This window comes from Mustela erminea, chromosome X, assembly GCF_009829155.1.
Source record: "Mustela erminea isolate mMusErm1 chromosome X, mMusErm1.Pri, whole genome shotgun sequence".
NCBI classification, from domain to species: Eukaryota; Metazoa; Chordata; class Mammalia; order Carnivora; family Mustelidae; genus Mustela; species Mustela erminea.
This window is the reverse complement of record NC_045635.1, coordinates 100161455-100178578: the sequence shown is the minus strand read 5'-3', so window position 1 is coordinate 100178578 and position 17124 is coordinate 100161455. Positions and strand designations below refer to the sequence as shown.

The 17124-nt window shown below is 44.0% G+C and overlaps 2 protein-coding genes across 3 annotated transcripts in view; one reads left to right on the top strand and one right to left on the bottom strand.

Annotated features, from left to right (window-relative positions):
- The window catches only part of TMEM255A (transmembrane protein 255A), a 49896-nt gene extending 45342 nt beyond the window's left edge, over positions 1 to 4554 (top strand). For both annotated transcript variants that reach the window (XM_032331314.1, XM_032331315.1), the window contains one exon: positions 2139 to 4554. In XM_032331314.1, the coding sequence (XP_032187205.1) occupies positions 2139 to 2297 (159 nt within the window). In that variant the 3' untranslated portion in view covers positions 2298 to 4554. The remainder of the gene's footprint in view (positions 1 to 2138) is intronic.
- A 1497-nt stretch (positions 4555 to 6051) lies between these two features.
- On the bottom strand, positions 6052 to 13758 carry ZBTB33 (zinc finger and BTB domain containing 33). The gene is made up of 2 exons (XM_032330685.1): positions 13515 to 13758; positions 6052 to 11036 (listed from the first exon to the last, which is right to left on the bottom strand). Exon 2 carries the CDS (start codon positions 11032 to 11034, stop codon positions 9016 to 9018), a length of 2019 nt encoding a protein of 672 aa, XP_032186576.1. The 5' UTR covers positions 11035 to 11036; positions 13515 to 13758; the 3' UTR covers positions 6052 to 9015.
- Positions 13759 to 17124: the final 3366 nt, after the last annotated feature.

The following is a 17124-nucleotide window of genomic DNA, read 5'->3' as shown; positions in this document are numbered from 1 at the left end:
GGGGGAGGAGGAGGGAGTGACGGGAGCCTCATCCCTTGTCGTCCCCGCACAATGTGGAGGGATATTTTAGTGCCATGGGCAAGACCTAGATACCTGGACAGCCCTTTCTAAGGAGTGCAGGCGTGAGGACTGGGGATTAGGAAACTCAGCCAGGTGGTCTCAGGCTCCAGAAATCTCATTATCAAGGCCAACTCTCGGTAGCCCCAGACCTTTAAAAATAACATGATTGACTCAGACTGGCCAGCCAAAGTAAAGGCATAACCTCCGGCAAACAGCACTCGAACTGTTGAGAAATTGTGGTGTTAAGTGGGTCTCTTTGTTTTTCTTTTAAAAGCCATATCTTAAAAATTATTTAGTTATGAGAGAGAGAGAGAGAGGGAGAGGGAGTGGGGGAGGGGAGCGGAGGGAACAGATCAAGCAGACTTCCTGCTGGACCTGGAATCCAACCCTGGGCTCCCCGAGATCAGAACCTGAGCTGAAACCAAGAGTCAGTGCTTAAGCGACTGAGCCACCCGGGCGCTCCTTTTTGTTTTTCTTCTCATGTACCAGTTCCTCCTAGAACTAAGACACACCAGAAAATTGCAGTTCTCCAACCCTGTTCATTGGCTTATTATGTTCACCCTTCCTGAGAGCCTAAAACCAGCCTCTGGCCCCCTGCCGTAGTCCCCTCCGGTCTCCAGGCCTCAGCCATGCTCCACCGCCAGAGCAAGGAGAGGTACCCACCAGATGTGACCGTATTCTTTGAAAATGTGTTTTACTTTGAAAAAACATGCCAAGTTGGGGCACGTGGGTCGCTCAGTTGGTTAACTGTCTGCCCTCAGCCCTGGTCATGATCCTGGGGTCCTAGGATCCAGTCCCACGTCAGGGTCTCTGCTCAGCGGGGAGTCTGCTTCTCTCTCTCTCTCTCTCTCTCTCTCAAATAAGCAAATAAAATCTTTTTTTAAAAAAACATACCAAGTTCATCTGATATACTCCTGAGGTTAGGGTCACTCATTCAACATTTATTGAGTACCTACTACTTGCCAAGCACTGATCTGAGCTCTGGGGGATATATCAATGAACAAAATGAAAACAGGCCAACTCTCCTTGAGCAGAAAGTCATCAGGGTCAAGGGTACACATGAGCCAGGGAAAGAGAAGTAGCAATGACTCCTGATGTGTCAAGTCACTCTTTTTTTTTTTTAAAGATTTTATTTATTTGTCAGAGAGAGAGAGGGAGAGAGAGTGAACACAGGCAGACGCAGAGGGAGAAGCAGACACCCTGCCGAGCAAGGAGCCCGATGTGGGACTCGATCCCAGGACGCTGGGATCATGACCTGAGCCGAAGGCAGCTGCTCAACCAACTGAGCCACCCAGGCGTCCCTCAAGTCACTCTTTTTAAAAAAGAAAAAAAAAATCTCTATCCTCTCTCTTCCCAAAGACTACCAAAGTCAGACAACACGAAGTAATACTGAATCCTACGTCACTGCAACCTGGCTGGTTGTTCCTTGTTCTTACCATTGGTGTTCTTTTCTCTGCACCCATGCTCCTCTCTGCTCTCCGACCTACCCCACGCTCGGGCGGGTGGGCCGCAGTTCAGATGAAACAGAAATTGTCAGACTTGGAAAAGCCCAGATCCAAGAAAGCCCAATTAACCTCTCTGACTTTTGTTTTTGTTTGGTGTTTTGGTCTGTGAGATGGGCTCTGGGACCTATTCTGGCGGCCAAGACTTTCCCAGGCATTACTGGCTTAACCTCTGAAGTTCTTAAGGCCCAAAGTAGCTTTCCGAAGACTAGCGGGGATGCTGTTGCCATAGCTCGAGGGAGAGGCACTGAAGGCTTGGGCTGTAAACATGGACAGGCAAGTGGTGGACTGAAGGGACAACACAGAAGTAGGAGTGACCAGGTGACTGGATGCAGGGCTCAAGGGGCTGGGAAGGAGGACCCCATGCTCTCCGCGCAGGCGCTGTGCAGCCCGAGTGACTGCGACAGCGGGACCCCCCTGCTGATGCCCCGCATGAACTCTGCGAGGCTTCGTAGCGCTCTGTTGTTCCAAACAGAAGCACACCTGGTCCACATTCGTTTTTTAAGTAACAATGGGCTGGGTGGGGGTGGATTGCGACCCAGCTGCTTTAACTGATATTTCGTTTTTATTACACAGCATTCCGGTGTCTTCCCATCCTCCCCGCCCTCCGGACTTTCTGATGAGCCCCAGTCCGCCTCGCCTTCGCCCAGCTACATGTGGTCCTCGAGCGCACCGCCCCGCTACTCTCCCCCCTACTACCCGCCTTTTGAAAAACCACCACCTTACAGCCCCTAAAGAGGAATGCCTGCTGGCTATTGAGATTATCGTGGCTTTTGTATTTCTGCTTTAGTGGAAGTGTGTAGGGTACAAAATTTAAAGTGTGATTCTTATGCATAAAGTTTTATGAAGGCCTGCCAAGCTAGGGAAAGATAGGGATGAAGCTTACTCATTTATCAGTGCAGAGCAGGGGTGGCTAGGCTGAACCCAGCGCTTCCAAAAAGGGCAGCGCGCACTCTAAGCAAGACTGGGGAGCCATCCCAGCAAGAAGCTTGTCCCGTTGGGACCTGGACCTGCGTTTCCCTATGGCTCCGCCTCGGTCCTCTGCGGCAGCGGCAGCGGGGCTTGCCACCTGTTCCACTTTGTGTAAATGCAATGTCGTCCTCAAACCCTCGACAGACCGCCACCCTAGCACCTTGGGTTAAGCACCCGGCTTATCTATAGGCCCTATCTTTCCCTACCACTGAAGTCAGTCCCTAAGGAAAATTTCCCAGCTGGAGCTACCCAGTGGTTCCAATGCAGAGAGTTTTGGCTAAGATTTTGTTTGCTTGTGTCTGGATGTCAAAAAACGCTGCCTGTATCTTGTACTCCTTTCTTCTCTGTGAGTATTGTAAAAATGGCTGTTGTGATCGTTCAGCTCAGCTTTCGTTATCAGTACCTCCCAAAGGGAAAAGTGCAATATTCCCTCGAGTAGTGGGAACAGGACTGATTGTTTAGGATGCGCTGAAATACAAAGACCAACATGTGGGGTGTTCTGAGTCGATCTCAGTGACACATTCGATAACTTAAGAGACAGAGGTTCTGCTGCGTGGTGCAGTGTTACAGAAGACATTGGCTCTGGGAGATCTTATGGTTAAAATTCAGAGTTTAAAACGCTAGGCTAGGTTCTTGGGTAGTGATGATGAATTGTTACTAATCTTTGTGACTATTTAATCTTCAAATATTGTGCTTCAGTCCCAGCAAACCGCACGTATCCCGCACCCCACCCCGAGAGAATCATCTGTATTTTAATGCCACTGCTCTTACTGGCCCTTTTTTCTGTTGAGACCAATCACAACAGTGTTCAAGATTATGAAAGTGTTACAATGCCGCTTTAAGTCTGCAAAACCTCAAAAGTAGCCAACTTGACAAATTCTTAGGTGTTACCGTAGATTTCACATCCATCTGGCACATTGTGGTAGGCGTTTGTATGGTTCTTTTAATTATGCATAGCTTTAAACCATCCACCTGACGAATTGAACACTTCGGCACCCATGCCTTCACTTCAGAAGGAACACTTTCACTGCGATCTTATGTAAACCTGAGACTTGAGTGATTTAAAGGAAGATGGATAATCCTACACTTGTATGATGTAAAAATACAGGGGCTACAGGAGGGTACCTAATTAGTTCTGCAAACACAGAACGCATACTGGAAAATTTTCCGGCCGATTTCGCTACCTCCCGACTTGACGGATTAGAGGTAGCAGGCAAATGCTGGTGCTCCCATCTACCTTGTAGACACCCAGCCATCAAGAATTATCAAGGCACAAGTGCCCTCATTGTTCACAGTAAATGTTTGCAAAGCATTCGGTTTAACTTCCGGCATTATGAATGATGTCTCATCCAGAGTTCAAATCAGGAAAACTAGAATCCTTTTGCGTTATATAAAATTACTATTATTTTCTACAGTTCTGAGCATATTAAATTCTATTGGATTTCAAAAAGGGACTAACGACCAATTGACTTACTATACAAATACCAACTTGTAATACTCAATGAAATTTCTTGCCATTTACACTACCTTTTGCTTTAGTGAACGTGTATGAGTATTTAATTTTTTAAAAGGCACCATTACACAGTATATCCTACATTTATCACATTTCTTAAAGTGTTGAGACTCTGACTCATTTCTATGTATTTTTCTTACTTTACAAAATAACTTGAAACAGAATAGATTTTGTAACACTTAATTTGAGCAGCTTCTTTTTTTATTACATTGAATTATATAAAGTGCATGTTACCTTAGGAAAATTAATATTTGCTGCTTTACTCTTTTGCAGAACATTTGCTGTAATGAAGGAATTTGTATTTCCGATATGTACCTTGACTGCATTTTGTAATATTTACTGCTTTATTCCTAATTCTGCTTTAAAGTATTGAACTGGGCATGAAACATTAAAATATTAATCCAGAACCTCTACAAACTGGATGTTGCTTAAAATCTGTATCACTGCCATGTTGGAAACCCAGACTGCTTTTGTGATGTTTCAAATTAATAAAACTATCCTCCTCCGTATCCACTTACACGCGTCTTCATAGAACCCACAAAAGTATCACAAACACTCCAAGCAACTGACAACAGCCCACTCACTTTTGACTATTATGGTTCAAGGAACAATGGGAATGCGATGACCCAACATGTAAAACCTTTTAGAAGGTAGAAGAGGGACAGTGAAGTATCCTCCAGACTGAGAAGGCATTTTGAGACCAAACAAAGCAGCAAGCCAGCGAAGCAAGCCACTCCATATCGTGGACAGTCTGATTCAGGGTAATTCACTGAGGCGGGTGGTTGGGGGCGGGGGGGGTGGTCACTGTGGTGTGGGCCACAATCCAGGCACTGCACAGCTGCTCTCCAAAGTCCAGACCTCAACTCAGAGATTTTTTTTTTTTTAAGATTTTATGTATTTAGGGACGCCTGGGTGGCTCAGTTGGTTAAGCAGCTGCCTTAGGCTCAGGTTATGATCCCCGAGTCCTGGGATCGAGTCCCACATTGGGCTCCTTGCTCAGCAGGGATCCTGCTTCTCCCTCTGCCTCTGCCTGCCTCTCTGTCTGCCTGTGCTCGCTCGCGCTGTCTCCGTCTCTGAAAAATAAATAAAATCTTTAAAAAAAAAAGATTTTATGTATTTATTTGACAGAGAGAAATCACAAGTAGATGGAGAGGCAGGCAGAGAGAGGGAAGCAGGCTCCCTGCTGAGCAGAGAACCCGATGCGGGGCTCCATCCCAGGACCCTGAGATCATGACCTGAGCCAAAGGCAGTGGCTTAACCCACTGAGCCACCCAGGCACCCCTCAACCCAGAGATTTTACAGAGCACTGTGGTGAGGCCAAAGTATAGTTATCTAAAGTGGTACCATCTGGGGCGTCGGTGGCTGAGCTGGTTAAGCGTCTGCCTTCGATTCAGGTCATGATCCCAGAGTCCTGGGATCGAGTCCCGCATTGGGCTCCCTGCTCAGCCGGAAGCCTGTTTCTCCCTCTCCCCCTGCTTCTGTTCCTTCTCTCACTGTCTCTCTCTCTCTCTCAAATAAAATCTTTTAAAATAAAAATAAAAAAATAAAGTGGCATATGCCATCTGTGTGCCAGAGGGGAGGGGAAGGAATTGTTAGCTCTCCTAGCTGTTTCGACAACTTTAGGAAAGACCAAAACAAGCCTTCCTACGTTCTGGTCGGGGCATACGTTAACCTCCAAGGGCCCTGTAACGTGTAGCCCTCAGGGAGGTCACTGCGCAGACATGAAGAAGACGGAGAGCCAAAGATGGAGTCAGTACTGTCAGCACCCCAAGAAACCTAGTGGGGGACTTTGTTGTGCTGCCATCAGAAATGCCCTCTGAACTGAAAAACAAAATAGTAGAGTCTATGTCATTTCTTTCCTTTTTTTAAAGTGAGCTCTATGGCTAATGTGGGGCCTGAACTCATGACCCCCACCCCCCCGTATGCTCCACCAACTGAGCCAGCCAAGTCCTCCAAGTCTGTATCATTTCTGAAAGATAACCTTGTAAAAAATACACTCAAAAATCAGAATTATAACATTTTATTTTTGCCATAAGAAGCTCTACGAACTAATACCAGGAAATGGTTAATGAAAAGTAGAACTTAAAGTCATATGATAGGAAAGATTGTACAAGTATGAACATTACAGTACTGGGTGGAAATGAACACGGTTTCGTATGATTGACAGAGGTGAGGAAGCCAGTGCTGTTGAATTAACATTTAATCCTTTAGATTAGGCATGCCTTGACAATACGAAATACCCTGACCATTTTTAACCATTTATCTTTTTGGTACAATGGGAAAAAGACAACATCAATTCCTCATAGTAGTTGCATCTGGGGGATCAGTACCGAGATGATAATGGTCATTTAAAATCTATTTTAAAGTAAATCTTGCAGGATTGCTATGGCATTTTAAAATCTTTACTTAGTTTGGGCATTTTCATTTTGTCATCTCTTTCAGCACATTGGTATTTTCAAACGGTTCCTATCCAGAAGGTTTACAGGTATTTTAGTGTAGGAGCAAATTTGCAGCCAACTTGAAATAAAAAAGGAATTTAGTAGCCAGAAAGCAAAGTATAAAACAGGAAAACACCATGGTAAGTTTTAAACAGAATCTTGCTACAGATCTCCAACCCAATAAACACGGGGAGTGAATGGTTTCAGCCCCAAGGGAGTAGTTCACACAAATTCTGAACTTTGGATATAGAAACTTCTGAAAAAACTGAAGACCTTGACATACATGCAAGGAAGAGTCTTCTGGCAAAAATACAAGTTAACTTTCCAGTTTTCCTTCTCCCCAGAAAACTCTAGAAGACTCCTTCATTAGGCACAGAGTTTAAATTTTATACTCAAAACTGACACAGAGCACAGCAGCAGGGCATAATTCTGTTCTTATTCTTCAGAATGGACAGTTTTCCCTTACAGACTCAATACCTGGTTTGTCCTAATAGCCTTGTTAGAAACTCTTTAAGTTTTATTATGATCAACTAATTTTCCTAGCAGGTAAATTTGAAAGGTCTGGAAGCTCTGCTGGCTGTCAGTATCATTCACACTCACAGAAGTAATTATGTCTAACTGGTGAAAGAGCATTAATGAAATACAGATTTCCACCGGAAATATTTCTGAGTGCACCTTATAGTCAGAGTAACGTTGTCAGTATCTGCACAGAAAGGAAACAGATACTGTGATTCCAGAGATCCGAGTCTTAAGTTCTAAGGTAACTTAAACTTTTCCAAGGATTAGTTCGCAAAATGGTTTGAATGTTAAGACTCAGAACAGAAAACAGACAGATGCACATCATTCTAGCCCTCGGTAAGCAGAATATTATAGCATTTTTCTTTCTCGTGTTATTGCAAATACTGAGGCCTGATACCCTCCGCTACCAACTGAAACACTGAAACCATTATCTTTGAATCTAGCTTACCGTCAGAAGAATGATGTATACGTGAATTATGATTAAAGCTTTAAGTTCAAAGTCAAGAAATAGACTATTTTTAAAAATACATAGTTAAAGAGAAAGAAAATATCTATGTTGAGTTAAGAAATATTTAAGCAAGGTTACAAAGGACTAACAACTATTCACAACAATCTTTTTCAGTATCTATTAATTTCTTTCCTTTGCAAAAAGTAATTTACAGAAGTTCAACACATTAATCCTGTTATAAAGGCTAGGCTATATATTTGTTCCAACCTGCTTCCTTTTAGTACTATCACTTCAGTGAGTTTTGACTTTATTCTCTAAGTGTTTTAAATATGTGTCACCTGAAAAGGAAGAAAGGTACACGTATTGTTCGCAAGATAAACGGGAATCAACAAGCCTATATAACATTACATATATAGTTTCTGATTGCTATAATATTGCAGCACTTTGCAGATGGAATGGAACTTACTTTAGAAGGGGTAAAAACCTAAAAGGTCTTGTGAAAGGAAAATCCTAGATCATGAATTCAACTATTTTGAATGAAAACTTTCTATTAGAAATTCTAAGTAATATGAACATTTAAAAATATATACCGGTAGCCTCCTGCCTAAAATATGTAGGAGTCTCATTTATGGAATCTATCATTTATAAAGATTTATACATAATGAAATATTTATTTGGTGGCTTTCGGATTCAAACTTTGAAATTTCGGAAGGGGACCATTTTTAACCAGATGAACAAAAAGGGAACTCTCCATTCACTTCCACTCTCTATCACGTAAGAACACAGAATTCAAAACAAACACAACAGAACTTTTCCTCTCCTCCTGTCTGCAATACAGAGATGTGTTTTCCATTAACATCTCTGCCCACAGAGGCCACAACTGCGAAGGTATATATACAGTAGTCCAGCCACCAAAGTTTTTTCCAGACAATGGCAATAAAAGCAAAACTCAATTCTAATTAGCTAAAACTCTTTCTTCAGATGAGACACTTGTCTGTGCGGCCATTTTCATGGCGGGAGGGAGGCAGGAGGTTGCTATCCATTTGGACTAGCAGAATACACAACCAAGCAGACTTATTCTGCAATTTTCCAGAACAACTTTAGAAGTTCTTGTTTACTTTTTATGCCACATCCAAAACACAACACGCATTTATAGTCTCAATATGAAGAGAATTGAGAATTCAGCAGTAAAGTGCTAACACGGAAGGGGAACGTTGTAAGATAAACTAGGGTATGCTAAGAACTCCAGTTATTTTCAAAAAACATTCAGACTGCTTCAAATTCTATTCAGGAAACTATCTCTCCAAGCTTTTTTTTCTTCTTGCCTCTTTAAAACGAGCTGAAAGCTAAACTATACAAACAGATACTCGGGCGGGGGTATCTCAATCTCTACTCAAACTTTCAGAATATTTTGCTTCTAAAAATTATCAACAAATAATCCAACTAGACTGCCTTCAGATGATGTGGCAGATCAAATAAACTCATTTTCACCTTAATTTGTTTTACAGATCTTTTGAAACCCCTGCCCCTGAATGCAAACCCAACTTTTGGAGTTTTCAAAGTTCAGTAAGATTCTGGTATTATAAATTCAAACTCGGTACTGCCATCTGTTACATTCTGTTTAAAAATTGAATCATTTTCCTGCTGAATAAAAATATCTTCCCAGGTCATCGGCTTGTTCTGAGGAGTAGATGCGGTCCCTGCTGCAGGGTCTTTCCCAGCATCGACCTTATAGCCAACAGCATCATCCTTCATTACAGGCATAGTGCCTGACCTATCAGAAAGATACGCATATTGTCTGATCTGCAGGGACCTGCATGGATGTAAACGATAAAGCTTTGAGTCTCCAGAAGGATCTTGACTATGAACTGACTTTATGTGCGAAGACATAAACTGATAGTTGATGAAAGATTTGCCACAGGCCAAACACTGGTACCTTCGCTCCCCTGTGTGATGAATTTCGTGTTTTGTGCGATATTCTGCAAGAGGAAATACCTTCTCACAGTAACGGCAAGGGTACTTCTTCTCCCAGGAATGAATGTTAAAATGTCTCCGCAAGCTTGTCAGACAGACATAGGACCTTTTGCACACAATACAGATATAATAGACCCTCCCATCTACTATTAACTCATAGTGATCATCATGTTTTACTTTCATACGTTTGTTGGGCGTCTCACCGCTAGATGTTTTTGGTATCTCATTCTCAAGTCTGGCCTCCCCTTCGTCAGGGTCATCTTTGACGGGGATCACTATGTCATAAGTATCTTCTCCGATATTTGCATAAACCTTGCAACCCGTCGACAAGCCTTCAATCTCAGTAGCTGTGTCTAAGGTAATGATCTTCTGACCCTCCATTAGATGCTTTGATCCTAAACCTGTATCATTAGTGTTTCTAGTAATTATATCTGAAATTTTTAAAGAATTGGAAAGTGGCTCTTGCAGAAGTGTAGGAATCTGCATCTTCTGTACCAACGATCCATCAAAAGTGGCATTCTGGGGGATCTCAGCCTGGGGGACCAAAGATGTATTACTGACCGCCGAATCTGGACTGGAGCTAATAGTGTCATCATCATCGTCTATAATTTCCTCCTCCTCCTCTTCATTGGCCTTGTTTCCTGTTATAACAGCACTGTTTGGTGTCTGCTGATTCTGCACAAGCAAATTGATTGAAGGAGACATATGATTTGGAAGTGATGAAGTGACATTTGGTGGTGTAGTAAGTGGTGTCTGATTTAGCAAAATAATGTTGGGAGTCAGATGTGTCGGGGCTGAAGATACCAGCAATTTTTCACTTCCTTGCGTCTGGCTCAGAGTTGCCTGATTCACAGATGTAGGAAGTTTCTGAGTAGGTGTGAGATTTGGTAAAGGGGGAGAGTTATTACTAGCACCAGGTGCAACATCTGAAATGGCAACGGAACCTGGGTTAGGCTGGACCTGAGCCACTGCATTGGTACTCGGCAAAGTCTCCTTTGCAGGCAGAATCTCAGAGCAGAAAATGACATCATCGTCATCATCATCTGAATCGGTAACAATGATCTTTTTTGTCTCGTAATCTTCAGCAGATAAGGAAAAAGACTCGGTTATAATAGGCATTATAGTGGCCCCGTTATCTTGGGCTTCATCTTTTGACTTTTGTATTTCAAGGTTCTTGTCACCAGAACCAGGAGGTACGGTTTCTGCATTACCGTCCTGAGAAGTACCTGAGATGCTTTTAACCTGTGACAATGGGACACCAAGTTCTGCTATAAACTTAACCCCTAACAGCTGCCCTGATTTAATCAACTCATCAAGTAAATCCGATCTAACACGAACAATTTTAGAACTATAGATATAATTGAGAATTTCGGCAAAGATCTCTGCTCTTATAAAGCTCAGTTCAACAACTTGCCCGGCAACTGAGAAGAGCTGATGGAAGTAAGTACTAGAAGCTGAAAGAATATTCCTGTGGGCCCGGAATTTTCGGTCCTCCACGATAACGGTAACGTCACAGAAGAGTCCATGGCCACGCTGCTCATTCAGGGAGTTCAGCAGACTGCCAGAATATTGAATGTCTGTAGCAGAAATCAGTTTTCTACTCTCCATGCCTATAAGAGAAAGGGAGGAGGAAGGGGTAGGAGAAGATTAGAAAAGAAAAACAAGAAGTACTTTATCATTTCAGAATGTAAGCTGCAGCACCATTCGAAGGTGTATTCAAATTTTAACTGAAGTTTGGCATAAATTTCTGGCTTGCATATAAACTGTTCATACAGGCTGGCTTTTGTACCATGTGTCATATCTCATGACTTCCCCCTGAGAAGAGACAAGTGAGTTTTTAATTGATCTACAGATCTGAGCGGTAATCTTTTCCTCTGAATCTCAGATACATGTGTCACCACTAAGCAATTTTTTAAGATTAGAATTAATTTTCTTAGTTCCACTTTTGGGTTCTGTCCCCAAGAAGACTCAAGGGTTCATTTTTAACGATCTTAAAAATTTAGGGAAAAAGCCTTCATCGTGAACACACAGAAGTTATTTCACCTGTAAACGAATGATTTAAGTGTCAGAAAAGCTTACTGTGTGCAACAGCCATCCTATACTCTTCCTAAATTTTAACTGATCCTAAGAACACATCACAAAGTTACTCCCTACAGCCAATGACCAAACTGTTTATAAACACTGACAATTATTACCTCCAGACTGCTGGTCAGTTTTCTGTTCTTATTTAAATCGGGGTGCCTCACCTAGATAAACTATGAAACACCTTTTTTGCCCTCTCCCCTTTCATCATCTCCTTGCCCCTTCCCCTCACCTCTCTACTCTTAACAATCTCCAGAGGTGAAATGTTAGAGTGCCAAGCGAAGTCAACAGATGGTACTGTGAAAAAAATAAGACAAAGGAAAGGTCACCATTTCTTAATGCTTATTTGCATGAAAACACGAAACATTTCAATTTGTTGGTAAAGAATTATGTAAAGAATCACACATACTGGTATGAAAACTTTTTTTATACCAGATGTGTTAGTGAAAATGAAAACATAAACTTAATGAGGCAGAGCAGTTCCTCACTCTAGAAAAGGGGGTGGGGGTCAGTAAAGAGCAATGCTGTGTACCACTCCAAAACATTCTTTTTTTGCACGTCACAGAATACATTTGCAGTAACAAGGGTGCCTAGTAGCTTAAAATACATACATATATTATATATTTAATTTTTATGTATTTAACTTCTATAGAATATCTATACACACGCACACACACACACAATTGGCTGATAAGTACTTTAGGTAGAGAAACACTTTTATTGCTAATATTCTTTCCCTTTAATGTTACCAAAATAGTAGCACTGTCGTCACAGTGCTTAAGTTATATACACGTGGAAGGCGGGGCGTCTCAAGCATCTTCGAAATTTTCAAAACTGCAGCTTAAAAACAAAAAGTAAGCAAAAAGTCTAGAAATGAGGATTTGAAAGATCATTTGTTATAAGGCATTGCTCGTTTAACAGTACCAAGGAATTCCAGGTTACCCTAAAGGCACTCATCGGCAAGGGTGACCTTTGGACAGCGAGCCAGCCACCAAGGCTTCCGAAAGACGGGGATTTCGACAGAAGTCGCTTTTAAGTAGGTAGACAGGTTTTCCGAATACAATTTTTGTCGTTTGCAAATGCGCTCTTGGAAGGAGGCAATGCATCAAACGTACGGGTCCAGGTGACACTGGGAATTGGTTTCATTTTGTTTAGATTTCCTCCAGCTTTTCCCCGTCAGGGTGGGCCCAGGAACCGCACAGATCGCTCTGAACCCACCCCGAGATCTGCGACCTGCCTCCGGAAAAGCCATTCCGCAGCGCTGGGAGACAAACCCTTGACGGAAGGCAGGTGAAGGTGGAAAAGAGAGAAACGCCATCCGCGAGCGAGTAAAGCCAACCGACACGCGGCTCCCTGCGGCAGCTGAACCCCATCTTCCTTACTCCACCCCCCTCTTCCTCATTTGCACCCAGCCGGCTGCAACCGAGGTGTTTTTTTTTCTTTTTTTTTTTTTTCACCCCAATTCACACGAAAAGGCAGCTTCCTGCAAATCCAGATGGAGGTAGGAACGCACCGCCAGGGCGGGGGTCCGCCGACGAGCCGGGGAAAGTAGAAGGTGGCGAACGGGAGGGTGGGGTGTTGGGAGGGGATGAGGCCAAGCAGGCGGCATTGTTGTGCCCAGAGAAGGGGACGCAAGGGGAGGATGGGCCGGGCAGAAAAGCTCTAAATCAAAGTAGGGGCTAGGAGGAGAAAAGGAGGCACAAAAAGGCAGGCGGAAGGCGAGGAAAAAGCCAAGTGGGTCCCCGCGGTGGGCTCCCCATGCGCCGGGCCTACCCAGGGCACCGGCAGCCCCTCGGTCCCTGACGGCGGAGGGGACCGCGCCGCGGCCCTCGGGCTCGTCCCCTCCTTCGCTCCCGGGCCCACACAAAGAAAGGGCCGGAGCAGCGGAGCCTCCGACTCCGCGGCTTCCTGGTTCAAGTGAGGAGAATGCAAACGCAGGCGCGGCCCAGCGACGGAGGCAGCGGGCGCGCTCCCTCGCCGCTCCCGGCCCCGGGCCGGGTCCTCACCTGCTTCCCGGCGCCGCCGCTTCTCCTCGTCGGGCCGCGCGGACGGGTGGGAGCCCTCCAACGACCAGAAGCCGGACTCCGCGGCGATTCGGCTCCTTCTTTAAACGTCGCTCCAGTCTTGGTCGACGTCGACGCGGCTGCCGCCACCGCTGCTACAGCTGCCCCACGCCGCCGACAGAGGGCACAGCGCGGGGGCGCAGCGCGGAAGCCGGAGGCGCCCTCCTCCTCCGAGCGCAGTTCGGCTCTTTCCGGAACGGCCCGAGCTCTAGGCGGCCGCGTTTCGGCGCCCGGCGCTGCCTTCGGCTCCTTCCGCGGGGGGCGGAGTGAGACTGGGAAGCTCTGGGAACGTTCGGCCCTTTCCGGAGGGCGAAAGGGTGGGAAAAAGGGAAGGGAAAGATGGTGTTATGCGGTCGGTGTCCCGCGGCTGGGATCCTAAAGTCGGCACAACCTTCTAGGGCATGAAAACTTTTGGAGACCGTACGACTTTCATTTCTTTTACAAGTTTGAAACGGCTCCGTTAGCCCGTCTCTTAGACGAAAAACCACCTTGAAATAGAATCTGAATAAATATCACCAAGTCGAATCGATGGACTCAGGATGACTCAAGTTCTAGGATGACAAGTTAACAGCGGCATCCCACTGTTTTTAAGAACTCAGTCTAGGGTTTGGACACCAGACTGCCTTCTAAGTTGAATACTAAATGATGCAGTACTATCTTAATCCCTTCGTTTCAACTATCGTTTACTGACCACCTGTTTGAGCTATTCCAAATCTCCCGTTAGGTGCCGTGGAATACAAAAATGAGTAAGCCAAGGTCTCCTTTCCAAAGAGCTCAGTAGATGGTTACACCAACGTCGACAAAAGTACCTGTGCAAGGTTATAGAACACAGAGAAGGAAATAGCAAACTAAATGTTCCCATTTGAGCTGTATCTTGAAAGAGGAATAAATCAACACTTGCACTGGTTTGTTTCTTTTTTTTTTAAAGCATTTAAAAAATATTTTCTTTATTTGACAGAGAGAGATCACAAGTAGGCAGAGAGGCAGGCAGAGAGAGAGGAGGAAGCAGGCTCCCTGTCAAGCAGAGAGCCCGATGCGGGGCTCTATCTCAAGACCCTAGGATCATGACCTGGGCCGAAGGCAGAGGCTTTAACCCACTGAGCCACCCAGGCGCCCCTGGTTTTTTTTTTTTTTTTTTTTTTAAGATTTTACACATTTATTAGAGAGAGAGTGAGCGTGCTCGAGTGAGGGGAGGGGCAGAGAAAGGGAAAAACAGACGCCCCCACTGAGCAGGGACCACACAGGGGCTGGATCCCAGGATGGAAGGATCTCAACCTGAGCCCAGCCATTGAACCACCCAGGCACCCCTAAATTAATACTTCATTGTTAATTTATTATTTTTATTTACATAGCATTTCCTTCTCAGGTGGTTTTGGTGTCTGACACATAATCGGTGTTCAATAATTGTTTAATGAATGAATAAATGAATGAGTCCTGGTAATTTTTTAAATTTTATTTCTTTGGGGTGCCTGGGTGGCTCAGTGGTTTGGGCTGCTGCCTTCGGCTCGGGTCATGATCTCAGGGTCCTGGGATCGAGCCCCGCATCGGGCTCTCTGCTCCGCAGGAAGCCTGCTTCCCTCTTTCTCTCTCTCTCTCTCTGCCTGCCTCTCTGCCTACTTGTGATCTCTGTCTGTCAAATAAATAAATAAAATCTTTTTAAAAATAAATAAATAAATAAATTTTATTTCTTTATTTGGCAGAGAAAGAGATCACATGTAGGCAGAGAGGCAGGCAGAGAGAGGGAGGAAGCAGGCTCCCTGCTGAGCAAAGAGCCCAGTGGGGGGCTGGATCCCAGGACTCTGAGATCATGACCTGAGTGGAAGGCAGAGACTTTAACCCACTGAGCCATGCCCTGGTAATTTTTGAAAACCCTCTGGTAATACACTTCTTTTTTTTTTAAGATTTTATTTATTTATTTGATAGATCACAAGTAGGCAGAGAGGCAGGCAGAGAGAGGAAGGGAAGCAGGCCCCCTGCTGAGCAGAGAGCCCGATGCGGGGCTCGATCCCAGGACCCTGGGACCATGACCTGAGCCGAAAGCAGAGGCTTTAACCCACTGAGCCACCCAGGTGCCCCTGGTAATACACTTCTGACTGAGTACCGTGATGAACTGAGCAACAGAATGGGTGTTTGGAGAGCAAAATCTCTCCCTTTAGGCTGATTATTGATCATATCCAACTAAGGAGCCAGAATATTAGATTTTGTCTTCAACAGTTAAGGCCTTTCACTACCTTCATTCTCTTTTTAAAAAAATACGTATAGGATATGTCCTCTATTTCCCAATACTTGAATTTGCTCGTTTATCTTTCAGTCGGAATCCCTGTGCCTCCTTCGTACAAAAACCTTGCTGAAAATGTCCATCAGGATATTCCAGAATGAAAACAAATCTTACTGTATCTAATTTTCTTCAACATGAAATCAGACAAGAATGTCACCATTGATCCATCCCTAATCTATTCTACATTGTCAATAAAGTAAAGCCACATAGAAAAATACCAAAGTGGTGTAATACAGTTGTATTTTCATGCGGAAATAAGAAATCCACATGAAATTCCTTAGGCTCTTCAAGATTTTGTATTGTGAGAAAACAGTGTGCGAGTTACTGCATTATTGGGCTTTTTAAAAATTAGGACTTAAAATTATGAGTTTCATTGTTTAATATAAAGACATTTCACAGGAAATAGGAGTCCACTGTTGTTAAAGGAAACTAAAGCAGGTGGTTAGTATTTTCCTGGAACTGAGCACTTAACAAAATGAATTAGCAGATTTAACAAAACTAGTTAGGAGATTAATGACCATTAATGACCATTTTCCAGAGTCATCCTCACCCAAAATTTAGGAGCAAAAAAAAAAAAAAAAAAAAAGACGTTTTTAGGAACCAGGACAAAGTACATCTTGAAAATGTAGAAACTCTTTGCCTTTCAGTAGCTTAGTTGACTAAAACTAAAATGAGATGTATCTTTGAAATACAGGTCACAGTGGTAGTAGCTGCACTCTTGATATAAGATGTTTGTTGGTTATCTCTCAGTAAACTGGAAGACATGATGTCATTTCTTTTACACCAGCATTACCAGCACCAAGGTGGCCAAGAGAATTGCCTTGCCTTTTCCCCTTCCCTGAAAGGGCTTTAAAAATGTGGAGCCCTGGGCGCTTGGGTGCCTCAGTGGGCTAAGCCTCTGCCTTCAGCTCAGGTCATGGTCTCAGGGTCCTGGAATCGAGGCCCACATTGGGCTCTCTGCTCAGAAGGGAGCCTGCTTCCTCCTCTCTCTCTCTGCCTGCCTCTCTGCCTACTTGTGATCTCTCTCTCTCTCTCTCTCTCTGTCAAATAAATAAACAAAATCTTTTGAAAAAATTTTTAAAATGTGGAGCCCCAACTAAGGTATAATGAAAACCTGATATTTAAAGGCAGGAAACCTTCTCTTCCCTTCTAGTCATGTCCCTCACCCCCCCCCCAGCCCAGCAAAAACTAAATTAAAATTTAAAAGCTACCTATACCCAAAGGGGATTCAATGATCAGGAAAGGAATTTTATGGTAGGAAAGCAAAGGACACCA